The 26,799-nt window shown below is 39.1% G+C and overlaps 1 protein-coding gene across 1 annotated transcript; it reads left to right on the forward strand.

The window, feature by feature from the left end:
• Positions 1-5,082: 5,082 nt before the first annotated feature.
• SGCB (sarcoglycan beta) lies at positions 5,083-26,785 on the forward strand. The gene is made up of 6 exons (XM_082462324.1): positions 5,083-5,244; positions 11,999-12,208; positions 18,751-18,936; positions 19,594-19,785; positions 20,119-20,250; positions 23,578-26,785. Exons 1-6 carry the CDS (start codon positions 5,176-5,178, stop codon positions 23,779-23,781), a joined length of 993 nt encoding a protein of 330 aa, XP_082318450.1. The 5' UTR covers positions 5,083-5,175; the 3' UTR covers positions 23,782-26,785.
• The last annotated feature ends 14 nt before the right edge of the window (positions 26,786-26,799 follow it).

A 26,799-nucleotide genomic window follows, 5' to 3' on the forward strand; every position in this document is an offset into this window, starting at 1 on the left:
TACTAACAACGAGCATAGTTCTTAAGGACTCAAAACAAAGGAAATGCATACTTATTCATTATTTATCCCCGCCAAAACTTCCAAAAGAGGATCTGAGATGGCTTACAGTAAAAGGCTTGTAGAAAATATCATTGTTAGATTTAGATATTTTTTTAATGGAAAAAATATGCCCCCAATTTAAGCTTATGTACTAAGATTGAGCCTTATTTTACATTTATTTCTGGGCTTTGTAGTAGTCAAGGCAAAAAGGAAAATGGGTGGTATGATTAGTACTATTTGATTTTAAAAGTATACATACTAATTTTTTGAATGAAAACACATTTTTCTGGTACCAGTTCTAAAATATGTTTATTCTTTTCCAAAGAGTATAGAACAACATAGATGAAGCTGTCCTTAATAACCCCCACTTTTTTTTAGAAAATATAGAAACAATCTTAATTTGATTGTTTCTTGCAGTCACCTTTGATCAATGCCAAGGTGGTAACACTAGAACACATGCCATCAAAGAGAGGGCCAAGCGATTGACACCCCATTTCTTAGCTCTCTGGTGATGTTACTTGATACAAGCTTAGAATTTCCATACGTGTAGGAATAAGTGGATATCCTCATAAGTGCCCTTAATGATGATCCCCTCCTCAGAGCTTTTTATGGGTGTAGGATGGTAATCAATTTAAGAGAGAGGTAGAGTCTGGAATGCAAACAGTCGATGTTGCTAATTAAAGAAGAATCCATATGCTTCCAACTACAAGTATGCACTCAACAAGTTTGAGATTCTGCTTTAAAAGTCTATTTTATGTGTATATATGAAAGAAAATATCAGTTAAGTAAAGGTACTATTTGGAGAATCTTCTGATGCTCTAAATTTTGTTCCAATTCGATTATTTTAGGATATTATCAAGTAGGCAATTACTTGGGAAGAAAAGATAAAAATCAAATCTTTCTTTTTGGTACACTATCAGGTATCATGGAGAAGTTGAAAGAACAATAAACTTGGAACATGGATACTCTTGCTTTATCTCACTCTCTGCCAGTTAGTGGCTTCTCACGACTTTACATAAGTCTTTAATCATTCTGAGCCTCATGTTTTTTCCATTCTATATAATGAAAAACATGGGCTAGATGAGCTCTAAGGTCTCTTACAGTTCTCACATTCTTTAATGCTATTTTTCCTTTTTTTTTTTTTTTTAACATATTTGTTATGGTTTAGATTGAGCAAATCTTGCCCTTTGTTTCAGTTTTTGGTTCACAGTTCAGTTGAGGTCAAGCCTTGATTCTGAGAGCATTAGCCAATCAGCAAAAGTTGAGCCTCTTTCTTGCATACAATTTGATCTGCAGACTTTCTGGAATAACTAATATACCTAACCTCCAGGAAATAAGCAAGGGGGTTCACGATAGTTGCACTTTTAATTAATTTAAATCCAGCTCAAACTGACAAAATCTTCCTAACTCCTCCAACCCCACAAAGCTCATTACTCACTTCTTTATACTTTCTGTCTCTAACTTTAGACATGTTGATATTGTTAAAGTTATCATACTATATTAAACTTATTTGTCTGCATCCTATATAAGCTTGTGAGCTTCTTAAAGAAAAGGGCAAAGGTTTATTTAGCTTAATATCCTCAGCACAGCAAGTGACACTTTCTAAGCCCTCTATAAACGTTCGTTAAACTGCATTGTTAACAGAAAGATACAGAAGTAAAAGAAAGAAAAGAGGAAAGAAGGTAGGAAGGAGATGATTGGCTGCTTCATATCTGATGTCATAATCCCATTGAGGTAGAAGAAAAGCAAATTTAATAGCCAGTTGGTTGTTCTTAGAGCATCATAATTCTACCATCCAGCCAGGAGCCATTTGATCTAGAGAAGTGTAAGAGTCAAATATCTGGGTGGAATAGGCTTTCTGAAAGTCCTTAATTGTGTCTGGCTCATATTTTACCTACATCAGTTAGCTGGAGATATTTTTAATTTGGGATTTTAAGAAGCCAACAAAAGACTGACGGAACCCACTCTCAGTACAGTGAGATCTGTGCGTGTTTTTCACACTTGTATGTAAGAAACCTGTATGCAGGAAGCTACAAGGATATACAGTGGGATTCTCATCATAATCTCCAGTGCTCCCTCACTAGGGACAGTTGCAAACCCTTAGCCAATGTGGCTAAAGGCATAATCTGTTCTGCTCTGGCCAGGATTCCTTTTCAGGCACCCCAGTCCTCTTCTGTGTGTGCCATGCTATTCTTATCCTACAGCTGTCCGTGTCAGAATCTCAGTCCTTTGGGTCAGGGCCTATATTACTATTTGAAGAAAATCTTTTAGCCTTTGCTGACCCAATTGCATGAAGTTTCCTTTAAATTCAATTTGTATTGGTAGTATTGCCAAAGCACTTTGTCTCTACTCGTAGGTAGAAAACACTAATTTGTCCATTCACTCAGCATTCTGTAACCTGAATGCTCTGTGTTCTCATACCGTCAACTTCATTTGGATCTTTTTGTTCTCTGCCACACTGGAAAGAAGTTTCCCCCCACTGGACAGAAGCAGGGATTCTGTTTTCTGTGTAATACCAATAAGCATTCCCTACTCAGTGCAACAGTTCAGAATTTTTCTGTAAAATTATTTCATGCCCACTATTGATTAAACTACAAAAATGAGGAAAATTTTAATATATCACAGCTGTATCGCCTTAGCATGTAAATAAACTATTGATACTATAGAACATTTGTAGCAAATACAGATTAGCAGGGGGGGGAAAGTAGATTTGGTGTGATTTTTGAGGGCTACAAGATACCCCTCCTATCTCAACCCAGGATTCCATCATTTTAGTTAGTTCAAAAAAGAAGGCATCCTTGCCCTCAATCTTTTCAGCTTTGCTCGCTAGACACATGGCAAATACTTGGCTCTGAGAAAATGGTCATTGAAGGTATGAGCTTAGGACGCATTAAGCTGATGCAAAGGTGCAGTGGGTATGATCTACATTATAAGATACCCTTAAACACCTCAGGAGAGGGACATGGGACAGCATGAGAACAGTCTCTAGGATGAAGGATGTTGAAATAGATCTTTTCAACACATTTGATAAACATTTACTGAATTTCTAGTGTGATGGAAACAGCTGCCTTAATCCTAAGGCAAAATTAGACTCAGTCCCTTCTCCCTAACATCTCACAATCTATTCAGGAGACAGAGACACAACCATAGTTCATTGTGACAAGTTACAATACGGTAAATATAAAATTGTATGGAAACACTGACCTTCCCCTACTTCTTCCTCCATCCCCCTGAAGAAAGGAAATTGTAATGCATGTACACATATCAGCAACACTTAGGTGCTAGTAATATTTTTTACCCAATAGAAAAAAATTAATCCAATAGTCACCCATCAAAGTTACTAAGTACATATGATGTACTTGGTTCCTAATGTGTCCAGGATTTGGGGCAAACAGAAGTAGTAACACATTATCCCTGCTTTTTAATGAGCTTACAGTCTACCCGGGAGCACAATCTATGTGCGTGAAAAGTAAAATAACATACGATAATGTGTTATTAAGTATCAAATGGGTGTCATAGCAAATTGGTGCAATACAGTTAAAAATAGAGAGTAAGGGCTACCCCTGGTGGCACAGTGGTTAAGAATCTGCCTGCCAATGCAGGGGACATGGGTTCGAGCCCTGGTTTGGGAAGATCCCACATGCCACAGAGAAGCTAAGCCGGTGCGTCACAACTACTGAGCCCACGTGCTGCAACTACTGAAGCCCGCGCGCCTAAAGCCTGTGCTCCGCAGCAAGAGAAGTCACCGCAATGAGAAGCCCGCGCACCGCAACGAAGAGTAGCCCCGCTCGCCGCTACTAAAGAAAGCCCGTGCACATCAATGAAGACCCAACGTAGTCAAAAATTAATTAATTAATTAATTAATTAATTAATTAATTATTTAAAAGAGCATAATAATGATTGGTGCCTAAAGATGACTGGAATTTGGGGAGATATGAATTCATAGACCAGAAAGATGGCCAAATAAATAAATTTCAGCTTAGTGGAAGAAACGTGACAATAAAGGCATGCTTGAGGATCACAGGGAGGGGCACAGAAATCAGAAATTCATGATGGGGAGGAAGATTAAAGAAGTCTTCCCAAAAGAAATATCCCTTGAGCTGAGTTTTAGTGGACAAGCGGAAGAATATCTAGATAAAAAAGAGAAATATCCACATATGCAAAGGCACAGAGACATTAAGAACTTGATATGTTCAGGCAAATACTTGGGAACTGCAGATACTGCACACGGCAGGAGTGAAGGATGAGTTTGTGGAAGGGGCAGGAAAGGAGGCTAAAAAGAGGTAGACAGGAACCAAAAAGTAAAGGACTATATATATACACACATATATATATATATTACTATAAAGAGTTTGATTTTTATCATGGAAGGTATTGGAGGGTTTTAAGCATCAGGGTGAAGAGAGATATGATCAGGTTTGTACTGTAGAAAGATCACATTAGAAATAGTATAGAATGACTTCTGAGGTTTGTTTATCAAATATTATAAAAAAAATTTTTTTTTTCCTGGTGTGCAGCAAGTATCTGTTAAATCGGGTTCCCCAGGAGATACATCGACACTATCTCCAACCCACCTCCAATACTACAGAAAAAAGCATCAGACTTCACAGGCCCTCCAGAGCTAAGAAGCATCCCTGAAGTGATTGTATGTCCTCTTAAGGGGTCTCGGTTTTCAAGATTTTCGTTACCTAATCGGGAACTTGTTAACTTTGGCCACATTATCAGCACCTTCCTCGTCCACGCGTACTCTCCTCTCTCCAGGGAGATCCCGGCCCGTGCAGCAAGGAGGACTTGGGATGGCACCAACCCCTCGTGACGGGGAATGGAGGGGAAAGGGAGAGGCGTCTTCTGTATTTTGAGCGCGCCCTTTTGGAGGAATCCAGAGGCAGCCCGAGGTCGCGTGGAATCCCGGTGCGTGGGAAGACGCGCCCGGAGGCCACCGCCTGGGCGCCGGGCCCCCGCTTCAGCCTCGGGCTCGGAACCTCCCTGCCGGGGCGGGGCAAGGTTGGAGGAGGGGAGAGGCGGTGAGGGGCTGGGCCCCGTCCCGCCCCTCCAGGGCGCAGGCGCAGGCGCGCGGGGTGCGGCCGCGGCGGGCAGGACGGTGGCAGTGGCGGCGGCGGCGGCCAGCGCTGGAACATGGCGGCATCGGCGGCGGCGGCGGCGGCGGCGGCGGCCGCTGCTTCGGCGGTGGCGGCAGCCGAGCAGGTCTGTGAGCCCCGCCGCGGCCGGGCGCTGGAGGGCCAGAGGAGGCCGGGGTGCTGTCGGCGGGGCCCGCCTAGGGCCGGCCGGCATGACTCCGCGGGGTGGGGCGGGGCGGGAGGAGCTGTCCGCAGTCCGCGATGCTGGCAAAGGCCGGGCGGGACCCCAGGCAGGGGCCCCAGGGCGGAGAAGGGGGAGCCAGCCCCGGCCCTCGGCCTGGCCTGGCTGTCCGTCGGCGGGGTGAGGAGGGGTCGCTGTCCTGAGGGCCCGGGAGGCGGCCGTGGCAGCCGGGAGCCTGGGCCAGGACGTGCCGGGGACATGCCCTGCTCGGTGGCCAGCGAAGATGCAGGCAAAAATAACCACAACCAGCGATCCAAGAGCCTCCCCTGACACCAGCCAAGAAACACTCAGCTGTTGCCTGGGTGTCAGCTTGCAGCCCCTTCTTGTGTGCCATCCCCATATGCTGACATCCACGTTTCTCCTCCCGCTTTGGCTTTTGGAGACAGTCACCAATATAAAACTGTCTCCTATCCAGTTGGTTTAAAATCATTTTTTAAAATGCTTTATCAAGTATTTCCTGATCTGCATTGTAAACGGGTAACTTAGAATAATAGTTTAACAGGCTGTTTTCTTACAAAAAGCAAGCTATGCATAGGCACACATGCACATTTACATACACACACACATACATACATACCTGTAGTTACTAGGGTGATTTGTTATAATAAAAATAATTTTGATAGTCACTTTTTCCCCTTAACTGTTATTTCCTTTTAAAAAGAAACTGTGGGGGCTTCCCTGGTGGTGCAGTGGTTGAGAATCTGCCTGCCAATGCAGGAGACACGGGTTCGAGCCCTGGTCTGGGAAGATCCCACATGCCGTGGAGCAACTGGGCCCGTGAGCCACAATTACTGAGCCTGCACGTCTGGAGCCTGTGCTCCACAACAAGAGAGGCCGCGATAATGAGAGGCCCGCGCAGCGCGATGAAGAGTGGCCCCCACTTGCCACAACTAGAGAAAAGCCCTCGCACAGAAACGAAGACCCAAAACAGCCATAAATAAATAAATAAAAATTTAAAAAACAAAAAACAAACAAAAAAAAACCTAGTAAGTTTTAAAAAAAAAAAAAAAAGAAACTGTGGTGTATGATAGTTTCTTTGGGAAAGTCTCATTCTTCAACACTGCTGAAAAAATACACAAGTCAAGTAGCCAACATTCTGTTTCCAGAACTGGAAAGACTTTCTTAGGCAATTAACAGCTTTTAGAGACATAGTAGATAGATATCACTGGAACAGTCATTCTGAGGGACATAAAAAATAAAAGATATGACATCTGCCTTCAAAGCTTAAAGTCAAACTGCCAGATAAATGCAGAAAAATCAGCTAAAGATGGTAGGCAAGCTACAGGTCCTAACAATAAAATAAAATCTAAAGGAATGAGTGAAATTGAAAGGAGACAAAGCTTCTTGCAGTTGTTGAGATTAAAATTGTCCCTTGGCTTTCCTGATTTCCCATCAGTGCCTGTTTTAGATGGTTCTTTTTTCATCTGCATCACCTGTTGATGCTCTTGAAGTTCCACCGAACTTCTGTTCTTGCTTTACACCTGCACTGGGCAATCTGATCCATTCCTCAATCTCTACTTCTCTACTACTTGGAGTTTATGTCTCCAGCCTGAACTTAACTGAATTTTCCACAGGCACCCCAAGCTCAAAAATGTTGGATTGGATCATATTCACCATTAAAAGGGTTACAGCCATCCATTTACTTGGTTCACCTCGCCACAAATTTGGGAGCAGGGCGGGTTCAAGGGAACTCAGAAGGGACCCGCACTTGGTTTAATGCTCTGCTGTCCCAAGCTTGATATTTGAGCAAAGGACCTCACATTTTCTTTTTGCTCTGGACCCCACAAATTATGTAGCGGGTCCTACTTGGGAGTCATCGTAGATGCCTCTAAGTCACACTCACATCCAGTCAATCACCAGGTCCTTTAGGTTCTACCTCTTAAGGCTTCTCCCCAATCTTCTCTTCATCTGCAGCGCCAAAGCTCAATCAAGCCTTCATTTGGACTGTTAGAGAAACCTGCTGTTGAAATCTCCATCTCTAAACTCTTCTATTCCAGTTCATCTCTTTTTGGTTTGATTTTGCTATAATGCAGATCTGATTATATCACTGACCTATTTGAAATCTTCAGTAGTTCCCCATTGCCTTCAGGATAAACTTCATCATTCTTGATGTGATACTTAGGTCCACTCATTTTCTAGCCCCTAACCACATCTCACCTCAATTTTTGTCCCATTCCTATACTCATCCTCTTCACCATCCACATAAAGCTACCAAAATTAGTTTGCAGAGATGACTTATACTCAAAGTTCCCATGCTGTTCCCTCTGCCTAGAATGCCTTTCTCTGTACTTTGCTTGGCTAACTCCTGTTTGTCCTTCAAGATTCAACTGAAGCCCCAACTTTTCTTAAAAACCTTCAACTGATGCCCCTGCTTGCCAAGTCGAGTGGCATTCCTCTTCTGCACTCTTTCAGTATTGTGTGCATTGCTGTACGACAGCACTTGCCATGTTGAACTGCAATTGCTAGTGACCCTGTCTATCTACTCTGCTGGCCTATAAGTAAGTTTGTTGAGGGTAGCTGCTCTGCCTTGCTCATCTTGGTAGTCTGGAGCATCTGACATATAGTAACTCCTCAGTAAATGGTAAGTACATCAAATGAAATATAATACTGTACATGAATTGGCAGAGAAAATTAAAGAATGCATCTCAGGAGGGTAAGTTTTGCCCTGTCTCTCTATTATGTAGACCTATATTCAAACTCTGGCTAAGATTTTTAAATTGCCCACCTGTGAGCACTGTCATAAACCCATACTGTGTCTGTGAAAATTAGAAGCAAGCACACTTCCCCTAAGGTATTTTACTGCTTTCGGCTGTCAAAATGCATATTCAACTCTAAAATGTTTGAGTGTCAATGCACCCTCATAGCTGTTGTACCTCCTGCAGATATACAACCTACACAACTGTATTCAGCAACTTGTTTTGTGTTACATCTGTTGAGTAGATTGAATTATCTTCTACAGAGCCTTTCTTACCGCTTTGTGGAATTAAAAAATTTTTGTCTGCCACATTACTCACAATGATTATTCCTGTGTTTTTCCATTTTCCATAAGCCCTCAACCAGCCTGCTACCCCTGCCACCACAATAAGATTCCAGCTGCCCTCTCCACTCTTTCTTGGCAGATGACCTTGCCTTTTACATCCCCAGGGAAAAGAAGAATTTTTTTTTCTCTTCTTGGTGTGAACCATTTCAATGAGGTGGGAACCCACCCTTTAAGACTGTTTTCTCCTGTACTATCACTTTTCTTTCCTATCTCCTGAAAGATCTTATTTCCCTCATTATTCTGCCCTACTCTGAGATCTTTGACCTTTGCCCTTCTTGGCATCTTTCCCTCTGCCATCAAACATACAAGTCTTCCTGCAAATTGTTGTGAGGAGAGGATGGAGAGATACTAAGAACAACAAGAACGAGCACAATTTTCCTCCGACAGTACATAATCCTATAGTTAGTGTTCTGTCTTAACACTTTCGTCTTTCTGGACTCGAAAATAAATGCATACATGCTGGCCTCCTTTCTGGACTATTCCTGCTTACCAATTTGCTACTCAGAGTTCGTATTTGAAAGTCACAGAGGCACTTCTTGACAAATTCAGTGACACTGCACATCCGTAGTTTTCTTGTATTTCTCATTTTCCACTGTTCCTGCACATTTAAAGTTTTCCAAGGGTACATCCTGGGCTCTTTATTCTCTTCCTCTATACTGTTTTTTACAGCAAACTGATGTAGTCTCATAGATTTAATTTACCTTGAAGGTGAAGACTCTCAAATCTGTATTTCTAGTCCTGACCGACCTAATTCCCCATCCCATCCTTCCCATGGCCTTTAAAGCAGGCGCTTATTTCTCAATCAGTTCAAATGCAACATGTGTGAAATCTTCTCCCTGCTTCATTCCCCATATTTAAGTAGTCACCATTCAGTAAACATGAGGGGCTTTTTTTTTAACCTGGTACAAATTTACTTAACTCTTCTCTTGAAGTATATTTTAAATCTATCCTTTTTCATCCCACCTTAGTTTAGGCCCTCAATACTTCAGGCCTCCATTACTACAACATCCCAACAGCCTACTTGCTGGTTTTCCTCTTTCCTGTGTCTCCTACAAATGCCCACACATTTAGCATCCTGAAACGTATGTCATTCATCTTCAGAGACTTCCAGTGACTCCCAAATAAGCAGACATAAAGACTAGAGTTTGAACCCAGATGTCCAAAAAGTTTCACAACCTATCCTCCATTTCCAACTTGATTCTGCCTTCATTGCCAGATTTGACCCACCTACTCCTTCTGGTTTCCCTGACAACTCCAAGCCCTCCTGTCTCTTCTCCCATGAACTCCACAGCATGTATTGTCTAAACTATTGATTTTGGCATCTGAACATACAGAGCATTTTATTGCATTGCTAACTGTTTTGTGTACCCAAATCACATTTGTAATATCTGGAGGATAAGGATCTTGTCCTATATTTCTTTTGTATTCCTATTTATAATACTAGTGTTTAAGCATAAAGTGCTTAATAAATGCCTATTCAATAAATTAATTTTCTCAGAGCTCTGAAAAATATGAAAATTGGGCAGTATTCCATTCTACTCCTTCCTTTTGTGTTCATGATATACCAGATTATTACCTAAAATGTCTTTCAACCATAGTTGAAAGTCAGAGGTTCTCAAACTCTTTGGTCTCAGGTTCTCTTTATACTCTTTTTTTTTGAGTTTGTTTTTTTTTTTTTAAGATGTGGACCATTTTTAAAGTCTTTATTGAATTTGTTACAATATTGCTTCTGTTTTATGTTTTGGTTTTTTGGCGTGAGGCATGTGGGATCTTAGGTTCCTGACCAGGGATCAAATCCGCACCCCCTGCATTGAAAGGCAAAGTCCTGACCACTGGACCGTCAGGGAAGTCCCCCTCTTGATACTCTTAAAAATGACTGAGAATCCCAAAGAGCTTTGTTTATGTGGGTTATATCTGTTGATACTTACCATATTAGAAATTAAAACTGAGAAATTTTGTAAACACAGGAATATACAAACACACATTCCATTAGCTGTTAGAGCAATGATGTCATCACATATGGTCATGTAGCCTCTGGAAGCTTCACCGTACAGTTGACCCTGGAATGATGCAGGGGTTAGAGACGCTGATCCCCACACAGTCAAAAGTTCCCGTATAACTTTTGACTCCCCCAAAACCTAAACTAATAGAATGCTGTTGACCGGAAGCCTTACTGGTTACATAAACAGTCAATTAACATGTATTTTGTATGTTATATTTGTTATATACTGTATTCTTACAATAAAGTAAGCTAGAGGAAAGAAAATGTTATTGAGAAAATCATAAGGAAGGAGAAAATACATTTACAGTACCGTACTGTCTTTATCGATACCATAAATTTATGTCGTCTGTTTACAAGATGAAACATCTGTCGGCACCTACATCAATATTGTCTTATATGGTACAAAACACTGTAGATGTTATACATATTACTAACACTGGACATCAAAAATGAAAAGATAATGTGGAAAAGAAATTCATATTTATTTACGTGCATAACGATTCATGCATTGATAACGAAGAAGCAGCAGAATGGTTGCTTTACAGTAGCCTCGTGTAATCAGTACAGTTCCTTCACAGTAGCCTAACCTATACACTAATGAAAGGATCGTAATAAAATTTTTTATGGCATAGATTATCACAGTCATATTCATAATATCTTTTTTAAAAAACCAGTTACATGGGATGATAGGCTGATACACAATTTCTCCAGTTATGAGAGAGAGAGAGAGAGACTGTACAGTAATGTAATTCTTTGAAAACAGAGTTATAAAACAGTAAGAAAACTAGCATTATTTTATATTAAATATCACTACACTTATGTATCTACATATATTTTATGGATTCATGATGCACCTTTTTCTTAATTTTTTGATATTTCTAGGCTACACAGTTTATCTGCAAGTTTTTTCAAATTGTTACAAATCTCCAAATTTTTTTCCAGTATATTTAGTGAAAAAAATGCACGTATAGGTGGACCCATGCAGTTCAGATCCATGTTGTTCAAGTGTCATCTGCATATTCATGCGAGAAGAAGAGTAAAAAAAGAAAATAACATCTTATTGTTATTTTGAAAATAATTTGCACCCTCCAGACACTTGAAAGAGTTCAGGGGACCCCTCCAGGGCTTCCCAGCCCGTATTTTGAAAACTGCTAGTCTAGGATAATGTTAACTTCAGCCAATTAGAGTGATAAAGTGTATTAGCCTTTCCAAATTATTTTCATATAAATGAAAAACTATATACAATTAAACAAATCTTCATAAATCATTCATTAAAAGAAGATTACCCACTGTAGAATGTGTATGTTAACTCTTCCGCCAAATGAGCTAGCTGTTCGGTTTACTGACGGTAGGACTATTCAAAGCAGACAGTGGAAATACGTTATCAGATGGTCACACTGAAGGTTCTTCTCTCTGACCCTTCTCAGCACAGTCATGTCCTTACTTGGAGCCTGCAACTCAACATGACTTGAGGTTTATTGGTGGAAAATATATCACTAACCAATTCAGCTTTCTTTAGTTATGCATTTGCACCTAACAAATAAATGCATCAAAAAGAGAGGGTATAGCTGCTCCATTGTGTTGTATTTCGTTTTTAGCCAAGTTCCAATGGTCCTGTAAAGAAGTCCATGCGTGAGAAGGCCGTTGAAAGAAGGAATGTCAATAAAGAGCACAACAGTAACTTTAAAGCCGGGTATATTCCAATTGATGAAGATCGCCTGCATAAAACGGGGCTGAGAGGGAGAAAGGGCAGCTTAGCCATCTGTGTGATTATCCTCCTGTTTATTCTGGCTGTCATCAATTTAATTGTGAGTATTTAGTACAGAATATTCTTTTCTTAATTACCGTGGGGAATTTTTCTTCTGTTTTTTTAGTCAAATCGTGGACTCTCTTCCTATCACTTCTTTCAGGACCCTCTTTCTGCTTTTCTTTACAGGCATACCTTGTTTTATTGCACTTAGCTTTATTGCACTTTGCAGATACTCCGTTTTTTACAAATTGAAGGTTGTGGCAACCCTGCATCAAGCACATCTGTCGGTGCCATTTTCCCAACCGCATTTGCTCACTTCAGTCTCCATGTCACAGTTTGGTAATTCTCACAATATTTCAAGCTTTTTCAATATTAGTATATTTGTTATGGTGAGCTGTGATCAGTGATCTTTAATGTTACTATTGTAATTTTTGGGGGTTGCCACTAACCACATCCATGTAAGATGGTGAATTTAATTGATAAATGTTGTGTACGTTCTGACTGCTCCATTCACTGGCCGTTCCCCGTTTCTCTCCCTCTTCTCGGACCTCCCTATTCCCTGAGATAACCCTACAATGGCCTCTAAGTGTTCAAGTGAAAGGAGGAGTTGCAGGTGTCCCTCACTTTAAATCAAAAGTTAGAAATGATGAAGCTTCGTGAGGAAGGCACGTGAAAAGCTGAGATCAGCTGAAAGCTAGGCCTCTTACGCCAAATACTTAGCCAAGTTGTGAATGTGAAGGAAAGGTTCTTGAAGGAAATTAGAAGTCCTACTCTAGGGAACATGTGAATGATAAGAAAGCAAAACAGTCTTATTGCTGATATGGAGAAAGGTTTACTGGTCTGGGTAGAAGATCAAACCAATGACACTATTCCCTCAAGTCAAAGACAAATCCAGAGCAAGGCCCTAACTCTCTTCAATTCTCTGAAGGCTGAGAGAGGTGAGGAAGCTGCAGAAGAAGTTCGAAGCTAACAGAGGTTGGTTCATGAGGTTTAAAGAAAGAAGCCATCTCCATAACATAAAAGTACAAGGCGAAGCAGCAAGTGCTGATGTAGAAGCTGCAGCAACTTATCCAGAAGATCTTGCTAAGATAAGTAATGAAGGTGGCTACACTAAACAACAAATTTTCCATGCAAACAAAACAGCCTTCTATTAGAAGAAGATGCCATCTTGGACTTTCATAGCTAGAGACGAGAAGTCGGTGCCTGGCTTCAAAGCTTCAAAGGACAGGGTGACTCTCCATTAGGGGCTAAGGCAGGCAGTGACTTTAAGTTGAATCCAGTGCTCATTTCCCATTTGGAAAATCCTAGGGCCCTTAAGAATTATGCTAAATCTACTTCTGCCTGGGCTCTATAAACGGAACAACAAAATCTGGATAACTGCACACCTGTTTACAACATAGTTTACTGAATATTTTAAGCCCACTGTTAAGATCTACTGCTCAGAAAAAAAAGATTTCTCTCAAAATGTTACACCTCATGGACAATGCATTGGCCACCCAAGAGCTCTGATGGAGATGTACAATGAGATTAGTGTTGTTTTCATGCTTGCTAACACAACATCCATTCTGCAGCCCACGGATCAAGCAATAATTTTGACTTTCAGGTCTTATTATTTAAGAAATACATTTTTTAAGGCTATAGCTGCCATAGATAATGATTCCTCTGATGGATCTAGGTGAAGTAAGTTGAAAAGCCTCTGGAAAGGATTCATCATTCTAGATGCCATTAAGAACATTAGCAGTTCATGGGAAGAGGTCAAAATATCAAAGTTAACAGGAGTTTGGAAGAAGTTGATTCCAGCCCTATGGATGACTTTGAGGGGTTTAAGCCTTCAGTGGAGCAAGTAACTGCAGATGTGATAGAAATAGCAAGATAATTAGAATTAGAAGTGGAGCCTGAAGATGTGACTGAATTGCTACAATCTCATGATAAAACTTTGAAGGATAAGGAGTTGCTTCTTATGGATGAGCAAAGAAAATGTTTTCTTGAGATGGAATCTACTCCTGGTGGAGATGCCGTGAAGATTATTGAAATGACAATAAAGGATTTAGAATATTCCATAAACTTAGTTGATAAGGCAGTAGCAGGGGCTGCCTGAGCTGCTTCCAAGCCTTAAGAATGTTTGCATCTCTGTGAAGCTCTGCTGTACCTAAGTTTACCAGGAGATTTGGGTCGGAATGGGGTTGACGGGCTTCATCGTTTATAAAATCAGGAGTGCTGATAAAAGAAGTAAAGCCTTGAAAGCTTCCAGTCCTACGCTTGCTTGTGGTCATCATTAACCAGCTTTACTTGGATGGGACGTCGGTCTGGCCGTATTGTGGGAATGTGGGACATCATGCACACTTGTAGCAGTGCCGCTGTCCTCGAGCACGAATAGACATACCTGTGAGAAACCCGCAACAAAAAGAAAGAAATTAAATAAAGCAGTGGCAGGATTTGAGAGGATTGACTCCAATTTTGAGAGAAGTTCTACTGTGGCTGAAACACTATCAAACAGCATCACATGCTACAGAGAAATCGTTCATGGAAGGAAGAGTCAGTGCAACCGACTTCATTGTGGTCTTACTTGAAGAAATGGCCCCAGCCACCCCAGCCTTCAGTGACCACCACCCTGGTTAGTCAGCAGCCGTCAGCATCAAGGGAAGACCCTTCACCAGCAAAGAGATTACAACTTGCTAAACACTCAGGTGATGGTTAGCATTTTTTTAGCAAAAAAGTATTTTCTAATTAAGGTATGCACATTGGTTTTTTTGGGTTTTGGTTTTTTGGTTTTTTCAGCTGCATCGCGTGGCTTATACAGGACCTTAGTTCCCGAACCAGGGATCGAACCCCGGGACCCCGGCAGTGAGAGCGCCGAGTCCTAACCACTGGACTGACAGGGAATTCCCTATACATAGTTTTTTTAGACATAATCCTGTTGCACACGTAATAGACTACAGTATAGTGTAGCCATAAGTTTTATATGCACTTGGAAACCAAAAAAGTTTGTGTGGACTTGCTTTATTGCAACATTCGCTTTATTGCTGTTATCTGGAACCAAACCCACAATTTCTCTGAAGTATGCCTGTATATGTTTTATCTCTTATTGAATTTTAATGAATATTTTCTATATGAAAACCTAGTATGTTAATATTGCCATGCACTAATTTTATTTAGAAAAAAATGTTCATAGACTCTTTCCTTTAAAAGACTTAACTTTTAGGGCTTCCCCCAACGCAGGGGACACGGGTTCGAGCCCTGGTCTGGGAAGATGCCACATGCCGCAGAGCAACTAAGCCCATGCGCCACAACTACTGAGCCTGTGCTCTAGAGCCCGTGCTCCACAACAAGAGAAGCCACCGCAATGAGAAACCCGCGCACCACAACGAAGAGTAGCCCCTGCTTGCCAGCAACAAAGACCCAATGCAACCAAATAATTAATTAATTAATTTTAAAAAATAAAAGACTTAACTTTTAAAAGGTTAGAGTCAACTCAATAGAAGAGACCTTTGCCAAGATGATTTTACTGCCTTCATCTCTCCTAAAAATATACTCCTTCCTGTTTTCATTCAACTTTTCCAAAATTTGCTCTTGCCTCCTCAGCTAGATTTTAAAATTGTAAACCTTGGATGGCAGTAAAGGGTTATATTTTGTAGTCCTAAATCTCTGTTATAAAAGAATGAAAGGATCTGAGGTAGACTGGTTTACACTAAGGTGTGAGGAACTGGTGTGTTGCCTTTCCAAAGATATTTGCTTTCTTAAAGAAGAAGACTTTTAATCCAAGGTTGTAACTACCTGAGGGTTAAATTTGAACCCCTCTGGCATGTGTGTGGATAGATATTTTCAGAGAGTGATTATTGGTATCCCTGAGACCAATCATGAACATGGATGCAGCAGTTCTAACGTAATTTCACTTACTACTGTATTTTTTTACTTCTAATACTCTCAAACCAGTCCATTGTATTTTATGTACATCCAAAACATTTGTGTCTAATTCTTCACTTAAATCAAAAAGAGCTTATACTGTAAATAGCTTTACTAGGAGCACATGTTCTGAATGTATTTTATTTTAGAAATTTATTTTTTTGGAAAGTTATGGTTAAGATGGCAAAAAAAAAAAAAAAAAAAGGACATTTTCATCCCCTTCTGCTTTAAAAGCTCATCCTAAGGTGACAATGTCAAGAACCAGAAATATCTTGGAAGAAAGTGGGAGGCAACCGAAATCCTAAACCGTAATATATGAAGACAAAAAGGAGGAGTGGCAAATACCTTACCAGAGAAGAGAAACTGCATGTTGGGGGAGAGGGTTGCAGGGGGCATTGGTGGAAGTGCCTTGCAGAATCCTGAAAAGCCTCAGGAACTGGAAATACAAGTGCCTTGAAAAGCAGGAGTGAAGGGGGAACTGAAAACAGAGAGCTTGTTTGAAAAGTCCATAGAAGGAGGCACGCGATCCCCAGCCTCCCTCTCCTTCCAGGCAGCAGTTAGGCAGCCAGCCCTCCTAACCCCACACTGAACCAGAGGGGATGCTTTCTGCCTGAGGATATTGCCAAGAGGAGAGTAGGGATGGGTTTCCACACTGAAGGCAGGAAGGTCTGTATCCTGAGCACTGAGGCTCCCTTATCCTCATCCTCCACCTCCAGCTCCCCGTACCAGGCTTACATCCCCCAGCAAGAGATAAAATAGCCTGCTCTGGAGAAACTGAAGAACATAGAGAAAAGACCTGAAGATACACTTGGCAGGTCCCTGTGAAAAAGCCACCTAACCTCCCTACTGTGAAGCCTGTCAGTCACAAGTGCCACCCCACCCAGAGAACTTTCCCTGAGCTTTTTATAACCACTCTGTTAACTATGAACACAGAGCCACCAGGGGTCAGTAGATTTTTATGGAAAGCTCCCAGAATTGAGAAATGATTGAGATCAAAAGCACCCAAACCATGGGGAAAGTGGGAATTCAGGGAAGTGGAGAGAAGGCAACAAATGACAGGAAACTTAAAAAAATTAAAACACACAATCAATAGCTTCAGAGAAGTCAGAGGATATTGCATCCATTAAACAAGGATACCATGCCATTAAACAGAAGCAGTTAAAGAATATGGAAGAACTCATAGAAATACACATACATGGATGGATGGATGGATAGATATAGATAGATAGATAGACAGACATTGGAAGATAAAAGAAAATCTTCCACAAAATTCAAATAATTAAAGAATCAATCCAGGAACATTCTGTTAATAGGAGTTTTAGAAAGAGAGAAGAAAAAACACAATAGGAAGAAAGTTATCCAATAAATAAAGAAAAAGATTCCTAGGACAGGTTGAAAACTACCATTCTGGATCCAGCATATGCATTAAAAAAAGACTCACACCAAGGCTATTACTGTGAAATTTAAGAAGACCAGGAATAAAGAGATGATTCTAAAATCTTCCAGAGAATTAAAAAAACAGGTTTTGTATAAAGAACACAAAATCAGAGTGGCATCGGACCTGTCAAAAGCAGTGCTGGAAACTAGAAGGCAAGAAAGCAAGGACCTTCAAAATTCAGAGAGAAAATAATTTCAAATCTAGAAATGCATACCAAGCTAAACTATCAGTCAGATGTGAGGAATTATAGAGACATTGTTTTAGCCACGCACACTCTCAAAAAATATTTACTTCACGTACATTCTTTCTAAGGAAGCCACGGGACAATGTGCTCTACCAAAAGAAGGTACAAAACTGAGAATGTTGAAGACAAGGATACCGGAAACTGGGTACCCTGCATGGGAGAAAGACGAAAGGAAGTTCCAGCATGAAAGTGAAGGGAAAGCTCATGATTACAACCATACAACAGACCCAGAGGGCAGGAGCTCAGACTGGAGCAAGAAGATGAGGATTCATTCCAGAAAGATTTCCTGGGAGAGGAAAATATAACTAAATACATTTGCTGGGAGGTTTGGACTTTTAGAACATTTTATTAAGAGACATTTTATGGAAATGTTGGAGAGTTTGAAAAAACTTAGTCTGATTTTCAAAGAAACTAAGCAAATGAAAGAAGGACAAATATTAAACTCTGAAAGACACAAAGTACAAGAAGGGAACTGCCATCATAGTACAGTATTTGGCTTAGCAGTGAACAATATTTATATTGTTGTAATACTGAAAATACTGAACATGGATTTAACCAAAACTTGAGATTGGAGTTGGAGGAGAAGAAATATAAATGAGCTAAAATTCTCATCTGCTAAAATAGAAAATTGATAGATACAACCTAAAATTGATCAGTGAAGAAATAACATATACTTATATTTAGAAATATGGAGATAAATTCTAGACGAAATAGCTAAGATTGTTGAAAAGTGGTTGTTCCTGGACGAGGTATAGGGGAGGTAGAAGAAATAAACTGCTCTTTTTTTTTTTTATTACAGAACCTTTAGCACTTTTTGACTTTTAGTTATTGGTATGTAATACCTTGATAAAAACAAAATTGGTTTTGTTTGTAAGTGGAAACCCAATTGATGTGTTCATCTCATTGATGAAACACTTTAGGAAGTTTAATCCTTTGGCAACTGTCTTTCTTATTTGTTTACTGATTATGTAAAATGTATGCTACCTATTAACAGTGGGCTTGATTTCTTTTTTAGGTAACGCTTGTTATCTGGGCTGTGATTCGCATTGGACCAAATGGCTGTGACAGCATGGAGTTTCATGAAAGTGGTCTGCTTCGATTTAAGCAAGTATCTGACATGGGAGTTATACATCCTCTTTATAAGAGCACAGTAGGAGGAAGGCGAAATGAAAATTTAGTCATCACTGGCAACAACCAGCCTGTAAGTAACCACATTAATTGAGGAACATTAGAGAAAAATTCTTCGTAAAAACCTAGAGTTGATTACTGGAAATGGATACTTTCCTTTAGAGAAAATTCATAATATATTTAATAATATTGTTGGTCTTCTCATCTATTAATGTTAGATACTTTCTTAATAGTCTAGATTTTGTCCCATGGTAGCATTTTCTGGGATAGATATAATTACTGTAAGAATACGTAGTTTACTCTTTTCTCCTCCATATGAGGAAACCATTTAAAAAAGCACCTTCCCACGTTAGAATACCCTCTACTCTCTGGGAGTCTGGAAGAGAATATGCCAGTCTAGTCAGTGGCAGCCCCTGTCAAGTGGCTACTATAATGTAGGTTTTCAACTGACCAGAACCTCAAGGAGGCATCCTTACTGCCCCTGCCCGTCTTAGCTCTGGGCCCCTGTGCTCTGCGACCATCTGTGTCTGCCAAGTATTACAGCAAATAAGCATGTTAAGGCCTCGTTTTAAAGGACTCTTCTCCCAAGTGGGTGGAGGGAGTCAGAGAGAGGCAGTTAAAATTATTAGGAGTTAAGCCTGCTATTGTAGAATTTTCTTATAATGTTCTTGATGAATTTTGGATGCAGTCTTGTTCGAAAACATATTCATGATAAAGTGTTTTTCTGAAGATTGTTTTTCAGCAAGGGACAACAAAGCTCAGTGTAGAAAAGAACAAAACTTCTATTATAAGTGACATTGGTGTGCAGTTTTTCGACCCAAGGACTCAAAATATCTTATTCAGCACAGACTATGAAACTCATGAGTTTCGTTTGCCAAGTGGAGTGAAGAGTTTGAATGTTCAAAAAGCATCTACTGAAAGGGTATGATTTATTTTCCTTGCTTTATTAATGGAAGAGAATTATTATCTAAAGTTACAAAGTGTGTGAGGTGGGGGGGCAGGGGCAGCTTTACTAATAAAATGCTATGAAAGAAGTGACTCCAGAGCAGCGGAAAGGATTAGTTCTAGATTTGTCATCAACTAGTTTATGTGACCATTATCAAGTCATCTCTCTTTATCTCTACATGTGTAAAATGTGAATTAAAACACTTGCCTTTCATATGTTGTCATTGAAACGCCTCCTCCTCTATCTGTAATAATAATCCTCACTTTAATGTAGAAACTCTTCATCACTACTTTTTTTTTTAATCTTCAGATTACCAGCAATGCTACTAGTGATTTAAATATAAAAGTTGATGGACATGCTATTGTGCGTGGAAATGAAGGAGTATTCATTATGGGCAAAACCATTGAATTTCACATGGGTGGTAATATGGAGTTAAAGGCTGTGAGTATTTTTTGATTTTAAGAGAATTATTAGATTCTTGGGTACATAAGTCCTTATGTGGAAAAATGTTTATGAAAAATGATAATGTAGTTGTATTTTTTGGACATGGAAAGATGTTCAAAATGGATTATGAAGTGAAAGAAAGTTATAAAACAATCTGTGAAATATCTCATTTTTATTTTTCAGATTATGTGTATGTTTATAACAACCTAGAAGGGTATGCCAAAATGTCAACAATGGTTAGTTATGGGTAGCAGGGTAACAGATGATTTTCATTTTATTTCTGCTTGCCTGTTATTTTCTAAATTTTATTTTTTTTGCATAATGATGCCTGTGTTATTTTAAAAGGCAAACAAACAAGCAAGCAAAAAGCTTCCAAAAGAGAATTCTCAGTATGCACGCCCTGAAGTTGACAGGGTTTTTTTCAGTTAAAGATTTTTCACATCTCTTCATGGGTTTTGTGTCTAGTGATGTGAAAATCAATTAGCAAATATATTAAATGTATTTTTATTTATACATCTATTATTAATTGTAAAGGAAAAAGATTTTGCCTTTATTATACCTGTTGAAAAGTAACATTTTCTTTGTGCCTCACAGATTATATCTGAACTTTAATAAGTAACATTTTTCATATAAGGGAGCGATAAGTTCGAAAACATTTTACCTGCTCACAATTCTGGTCAAAGTATATTTATTCAAAATGTCTTTGGGCACCTGCTCTATGCTACCTAATTAAAGCTAATTAAATTTGTTTTACTAAGCATTAAATGACAAAAGTTAAACCTAAGGACTTATAAAATAGTTCTTTCCTTTTAAAAAATTTAATCATAGTTCTTGAAGGAAAAAACTTTAAAAAATTAAGTTCTTTCAATTTCATAAATATCTTTTCCCCATGAAGAATATGTTCCAATCTCTAAATAATAAATATGAACATAAAACGTGATTCTTGCCAGAAACTCAATAGTAATCTGAGTATTGTTTACATACACTGTAGAAAGAAGCCATTCCTCTGAGAGAATAATAGTGTTGAAGAATGGTCACAGTGGGGCTGTTGTTCTCTGCATCAGAAACTCAAAAGCAGCAAGAGATGGGATTGATTTGTTTATAGCCATTAGCAAGTCACCTAAATCTTTTAATTTTTTCTACCTGAAAATTCTACCTGTTGTTAATATGACATACTTTGAAATACATATACACATATATCAGTTTCTCCACAGTTAAAAAAAATAAGCCAGTATTGAAAAGATAATTAGCTTTATAATTCAGTTAATATCAGAGGTTAGTTTTTAAGTGTATAGCTAGTCATTAGAAAGAATTTTATCAATCAAACTGCGTTTTTAAAAAAACCGCTAAGACAAATATTATATCACTTACATGTGGACTCTAAGAAACAGTACAAATGAATCTATATACAAAATAGAAACAGACTCACATTAAAAACAAATTTATGGTTACCAAAGGGGAAAGGAAGGCAGGGAGGGATAAATTAGGAGAATGGGATTAACAGATACAAACTACTATATATAAAACAGATAAGCCACAAGAATTTAATAACCTATAATGGAAAATAACCTGAAAAAATATATATATGACTGAATCACCTTGATGTACACCTGAAACTAACACAGTATTGTAAATTAACTATACTTCAATTTAAAAAAAAAAAAAACTTCAGCAATTTAAAGAAAGTAAAATTACATAACCACAAGATGGCAGCGTTGGAACAAAATTTGAAAATTCCATATACTATCACTACATAGTCAATTAGCCATTTCCATTACTTCATAATCAACTTTCGTTGCTTTAAATACCCTCTATAAGCTGATGGCTCTCAACTTGGAACTGCTTCTTTCTCCTCTGAACTAAGATTCACATATCCAGCTGCCTTCTTACCTCTCCACTTCAATATCTAATAGGCATCTCAAACTCAAGAAGTCTAAAGTCTTCATATCCTCCTTCCTTCCCCAAACATGCATTTCTTTCAGTGTTCCCATCTTGTTAAATGGTACCCATTAGTTCATCAGCAAAGCCTTTGGGCTCTACCTTCAGAAGATGTACAGAGTCTGGCTGATTCTCACCACCACCACCATGGTGTAAACCAGCATCGTTTCCTGCCTGCACTGCTAGAATAGCCTCCTAAGTGGTCTCCCTGCTTCGTCTTTCACCCCTGTATTCAGTTCTCTGTACAGCAGCCAGAGCGATCCTTTTTAAAAGATCGTCACTTCTCTATTCAGAACCTTCCAAATGGCTTCCCATCTGATTCAGAATCAAATCCAAAGTCCATTCCCTGGCCTTATGTGTCTGGCCCCTAGTTATTTCTTTGACTCATCTCCTACCTACCAGTCGACTCCCTCTCTCTGTCCTTCAACCACTCTGGCCTCCTCTCTGTTCCTAGAACACAAGGCACGTCCTCACCTTGGGGCCTTTGCGTATGTGCTTTCCTCTGCCCAGTTACCCACATGCCCTACTCCCTCATGTCATCCAGTTTCCATCAGACTGTGACCTTATCAGAGAGGTCTTCCCTGACCATCCTCTGGTCACTCTCTACTTATCCTGACTTGCTTTTCTCAGATGATGTCCTGTTTGTTTTACCTCTTCAGGTGTTTGTTGTCTGCCCCTCCCCAGTAAATGGGGACTTGGACTTTGCCTGTCTGTTGACTGCTGCATCCCCAGCACCTAGAATAGTATCTGACACATAGGAGACCTTTAATAATTATTTGTTGAATGAATGAAAAGAAGAAAAGGGAAGAAGGGAGAGAGAGGGTTAGGAGTTCCGAAAAAGAGAGGGTCTGCAATACTAGAATGTTCCTGGGATAGTGGGCTGGAAGAAGAGAACCTCCAGGCGGTTTTCTTTGAGTGCCTGGGCTTCAAAATTGCATGGTTTGAATTCACTTCATTTATGGTGTTACAAAAAAACATTGGAAATTAAAATTACTTTCCTCTAGGAGAAAAACAGTCTTTTTCTTCTTATCGTCAGAAATTTATCAATCAGTAGCTTGGTTAAAACTCTCTTAGGAAGTAATAAATGAAAATGATCTGAGACCTTATCAGTATTAGTCTTATTGTGCACTTAGGAATTTTGATATAATTTTTAACTAATTAAGAAATAAATTGTGTTAACAAGTATACTGATATACATTGTGAACAATTACTAAGAGGTCACTAGGTGAATTTTGATTGGTTTTGGTTTTCTGTTGTTGTTGTTTGGGTCATGACTTTTTCTTGCTGCCCTCTATTCTTGCTAAGATTTCAGTGAGTTTTGTTTATTAATTTTGTTCTCCCCCTACTTGTGGATGCAAACAAGCCATATGAGTTTTCTCCTGATAGGAAAACAGCATCATCCTGAATGGAACTGTGGTGGTCAGCACAACTCGCCTCCCTAGTTCCTCCAGCGGAGACCAGTTTGGGGGCGGTGACTGGGTACGCTACAAGCTCTGTATGTGCGCTGACGGAACCCTCTTCAAAGTACAGGTGACGGGCCAGAACATGGGCTGCCAGACCTCAGACAACCCCTGTGGAGACACTCATTAGAAGAACCCGAGAGGGCGTCAGTAGGTTCATATCGTGACTTGACTTTTTTTTTTTTTTCAGAGTAGGCATGCAAATCATGTTTTTACAGAGTTTGTGATAACTCGTAATTATTTTACCTGCAGAGCACTACTGTATCTATTATATAGTCTCCATGTTTAAAATAGTCTCAGAGACCCTAAATTCTAATACATTTCATTAAGTTGCACTGATGTGCAATTTACAGTTCTCTAAAACAATTAAGAGAAGTGATTACAATCAATATTAATCTTTAAAGAAGTGTTTTTAAAATGCCGCTGTTCCTTGTCTAAAGGCTAAAGGGCTGAAGCAACTGTTCAGACTCACTATAAGTAAGCTTTTGGTAACTAATGGGGATAGACCCACTTAAGATGTTTAAAGGTACACCATCAGTAAATGTTACATGCTCTGTCTTTTGGCTTCTAAGAGGAAAGACAGATTTTTAGTGCATTGACTTTCAGCCATATTCTCACATGCAAGTGAGGTCATTAAAGAACTTCGCATATGGGAGTTAGTGAGAAACTATGGTTCCTTAGTTTTGCACTAGGAAGAAAATACTCTAATAGAATGTATACTCATTAAATATTGGTAAGTATTGTGCTCGCAATGTGGTAGAAGTTAAAGCACCATCTCAGCTTTAACTGTTAAATGATGATAGCTGTCATGTATTGAGCACCTTACAGTACTAGGCATTGTCCTAGGCATTGCACACGGAATGTCTCTGATTCTCACCACAACTCTATAAGCAGGTGTTGTTATCCCAGTTTACCCATTAGGAAACTGAGGTTCAGAGAAGTTAAGAAACTTGCCTAATGTTACAAAGGAAATAGCAGAGTTGGGATTGGAATTCGGGTGTGATTCAAACCTAGATGGACCTGTTTCTAAATACCGCATTCTTTTCACTATCTGCGCTGGAGTTTTAATTATTTAAAACTCTGCAAAGATGACCAAGGACTAATTCAGACTTACCTAGGCAGATAAGAATCAAACAAAACAGGCATGCTTACTCTAATTAAAAGAAAATAAATCAATCTCAGCCAAAAAACTGACCAATCACTGTCAGATTTTAAATTTTCTTAAGCCAATTCCAAAATATACTATAGAGAGATCAAATTGGCCTAGTTGTGGGTTACCCCCGTTTCCCAACTGGGGTACCTGAATGGGTGAAAGGGTTGCCAAGATATGTATACCCTCAGCCCTCGGGGCAGCACAGTGGGAAATGGGGAGGCCATGCCCCAGATGAGTCCTGCTGGCCCAGAATGGCTGGTGGATTTACCCCAGCAAGCCAGACAAATATTACCCTTTTTAATATGTACCATACCTTGTAAAAAGTCAGGAAGCACTGGACTAAAGGGTACTAATGCAGGAAATAATATAAGTAATTTTTACATAAGTATGAGATTGATCTCTGCTCCTAACATCACCACCCGTTATAATGTATTACAACCCTCAAGCCAGTTGATTTTTAAGGTGTTTTATATTTGACTTGAAAGGAACTCTCTGGTATTATTAAGATACACATAACATCAGGAAGAGAGACCTCAAAGTAGTGTGCTGTAAAATAGGCAGAAGAGATAAATCATAGGCCCCATTCTGCATTCAAGTAAAATATTCTGTCCTTGCCAGTTTGAACCATATAGATAAGAAAATCAATACAAAAACAAAATTTGCATTCAATATTGTCACAGTTCTCTCTGATAGAAAAACCAAATACTTTAGAGATTATGAATAGTCATTAAAGTATACTAAAGTAGAGATTGACTTACTACCTACTACTGAGTGAAGTTTTTTTTTAAGTGAAGAAAAAAAGAGAGTGAAATTTATGACCTCTGGTGTTATTTGTTGTCGTGATATTCAGAACCCATATGAATATATTCAGTATCATTTAATATCTGAATAATGTTCAGAAAAAATCCATTGGAATATTCGTTCAGATGCTCAGTGTATTTGTAAATTTTACATTCATTACTTGTCTGCTCTATTTAGATTTGTTTTGAAAGTTTGTTTAGGTAAATATTTTTACAAAAACCACAGAACACTATGTTACAAAGTATTATTTATTGAATGTAATTCATGAAATAATCTATTTTTACTTCTCTTTGAGAAATACTTGTTTTTGATACATCTCCATTAAGTGCTTTGGACATGAGAGAATATTTTGATGTTTTCACAGAACTGATTGTTAAGGTAACAGGTATAGTAATTTAGGACACTTTACAGGTAACTTTTGCTTTTTCATTGAAATGTAGACCTGGGAAATTCCCTGGGAAGCAGAACAAGAACAAACTGTCCATTTTACCTGTGACCTGTTTAGCATAACAGTAAAGCCTCAGCTACTCATTCTCACCATCAGATGCTATTTTTCTATAAACTGAATTGTTAATTTTGCCTCTTCTGCTGTCATTCCTCCCCTCCATCAAGTGCTGATATGACAAGCAACAGACTTGGGGGAGGTAGAGGACGAAGACAGGATCCTAGGAGATGGGGCAGACACATGCTCGTTTAAATAACTACAGTCCTTTAGAGGTGGATTATAATGACATGGGGGACAAATGAAGTGAAAGCAAGGTATTTTAGGGGCTCTCTAATGGGCAGGTAGGAAGAATGCAAAACTATACACAGTAGGGACTGTATGTGTGCTCTGTAATATTTTAAAATATACTTATTTGTATTCTTTTTGCATTGAAAAAACAAATTGTGTGTGATAGTTTTGAATGAAAAGTGGAAGTTCTACCTAGTTTTTGAGTGAGTTTTTTTAAAGATCATGAGAATGTTACGGTGCTAAACTTGACAAAAAAGAAAAAGAGAACATTGAAATGCTGATAATTTTAGTAATCTTTTTTAAAGCATTGAGGGGGGCAAAGATTACAAGTTATGCCATACAAAAATAAACCTATAAATGTGTCGAGTTACCAATTTGACTTTCAGTTGATTCAGTTTGTAATAACTATTAATGACCTCTGTTTACAATAAAGATTCTGTAAAATTGTTTGCTGTTAATGT

Source organism: Balaenoptera physalus (genome assembly GCF_965194825.1).
Source record: "Balaenoptera physalus genome assembly, chromosome: 5".
Lineage (NCBI taxonomy): Eukaryota > Metazoa > Chordata > Mammalia > Artiodactyla > Balaenopteridae > Balaenoptera > Balaenoptera physalus.

What these genes read in the sequence shown, in the direction of transcription:
- SGCB (XM_082462324.1), top strand. Translation starts at nt 5,176, where the DNA reads ATGGCGGCATCGGCGGCGGCGGCGGCGGCGGCGGCGGCCGCTGCTTCG. An exon ending in CGGTGGCGGCAGCCGAGCAG is followed by an intron (nt 5,245 to 11,998) that starts GTCTGTGAGCCC and finishes TTTCGTTTTTAG; the next exon opens with CCAAGTTCCAATGGTCCTGT. An exon ending in TGGCTGTCATCAATTTAATT is followed by an intron (nt 12,209 to 18,750) that starts GTGAGTATTTAG and finishes TTTCTTTTTTAG; the next exon opens with GTAACGCTTGTTATCTGGGC.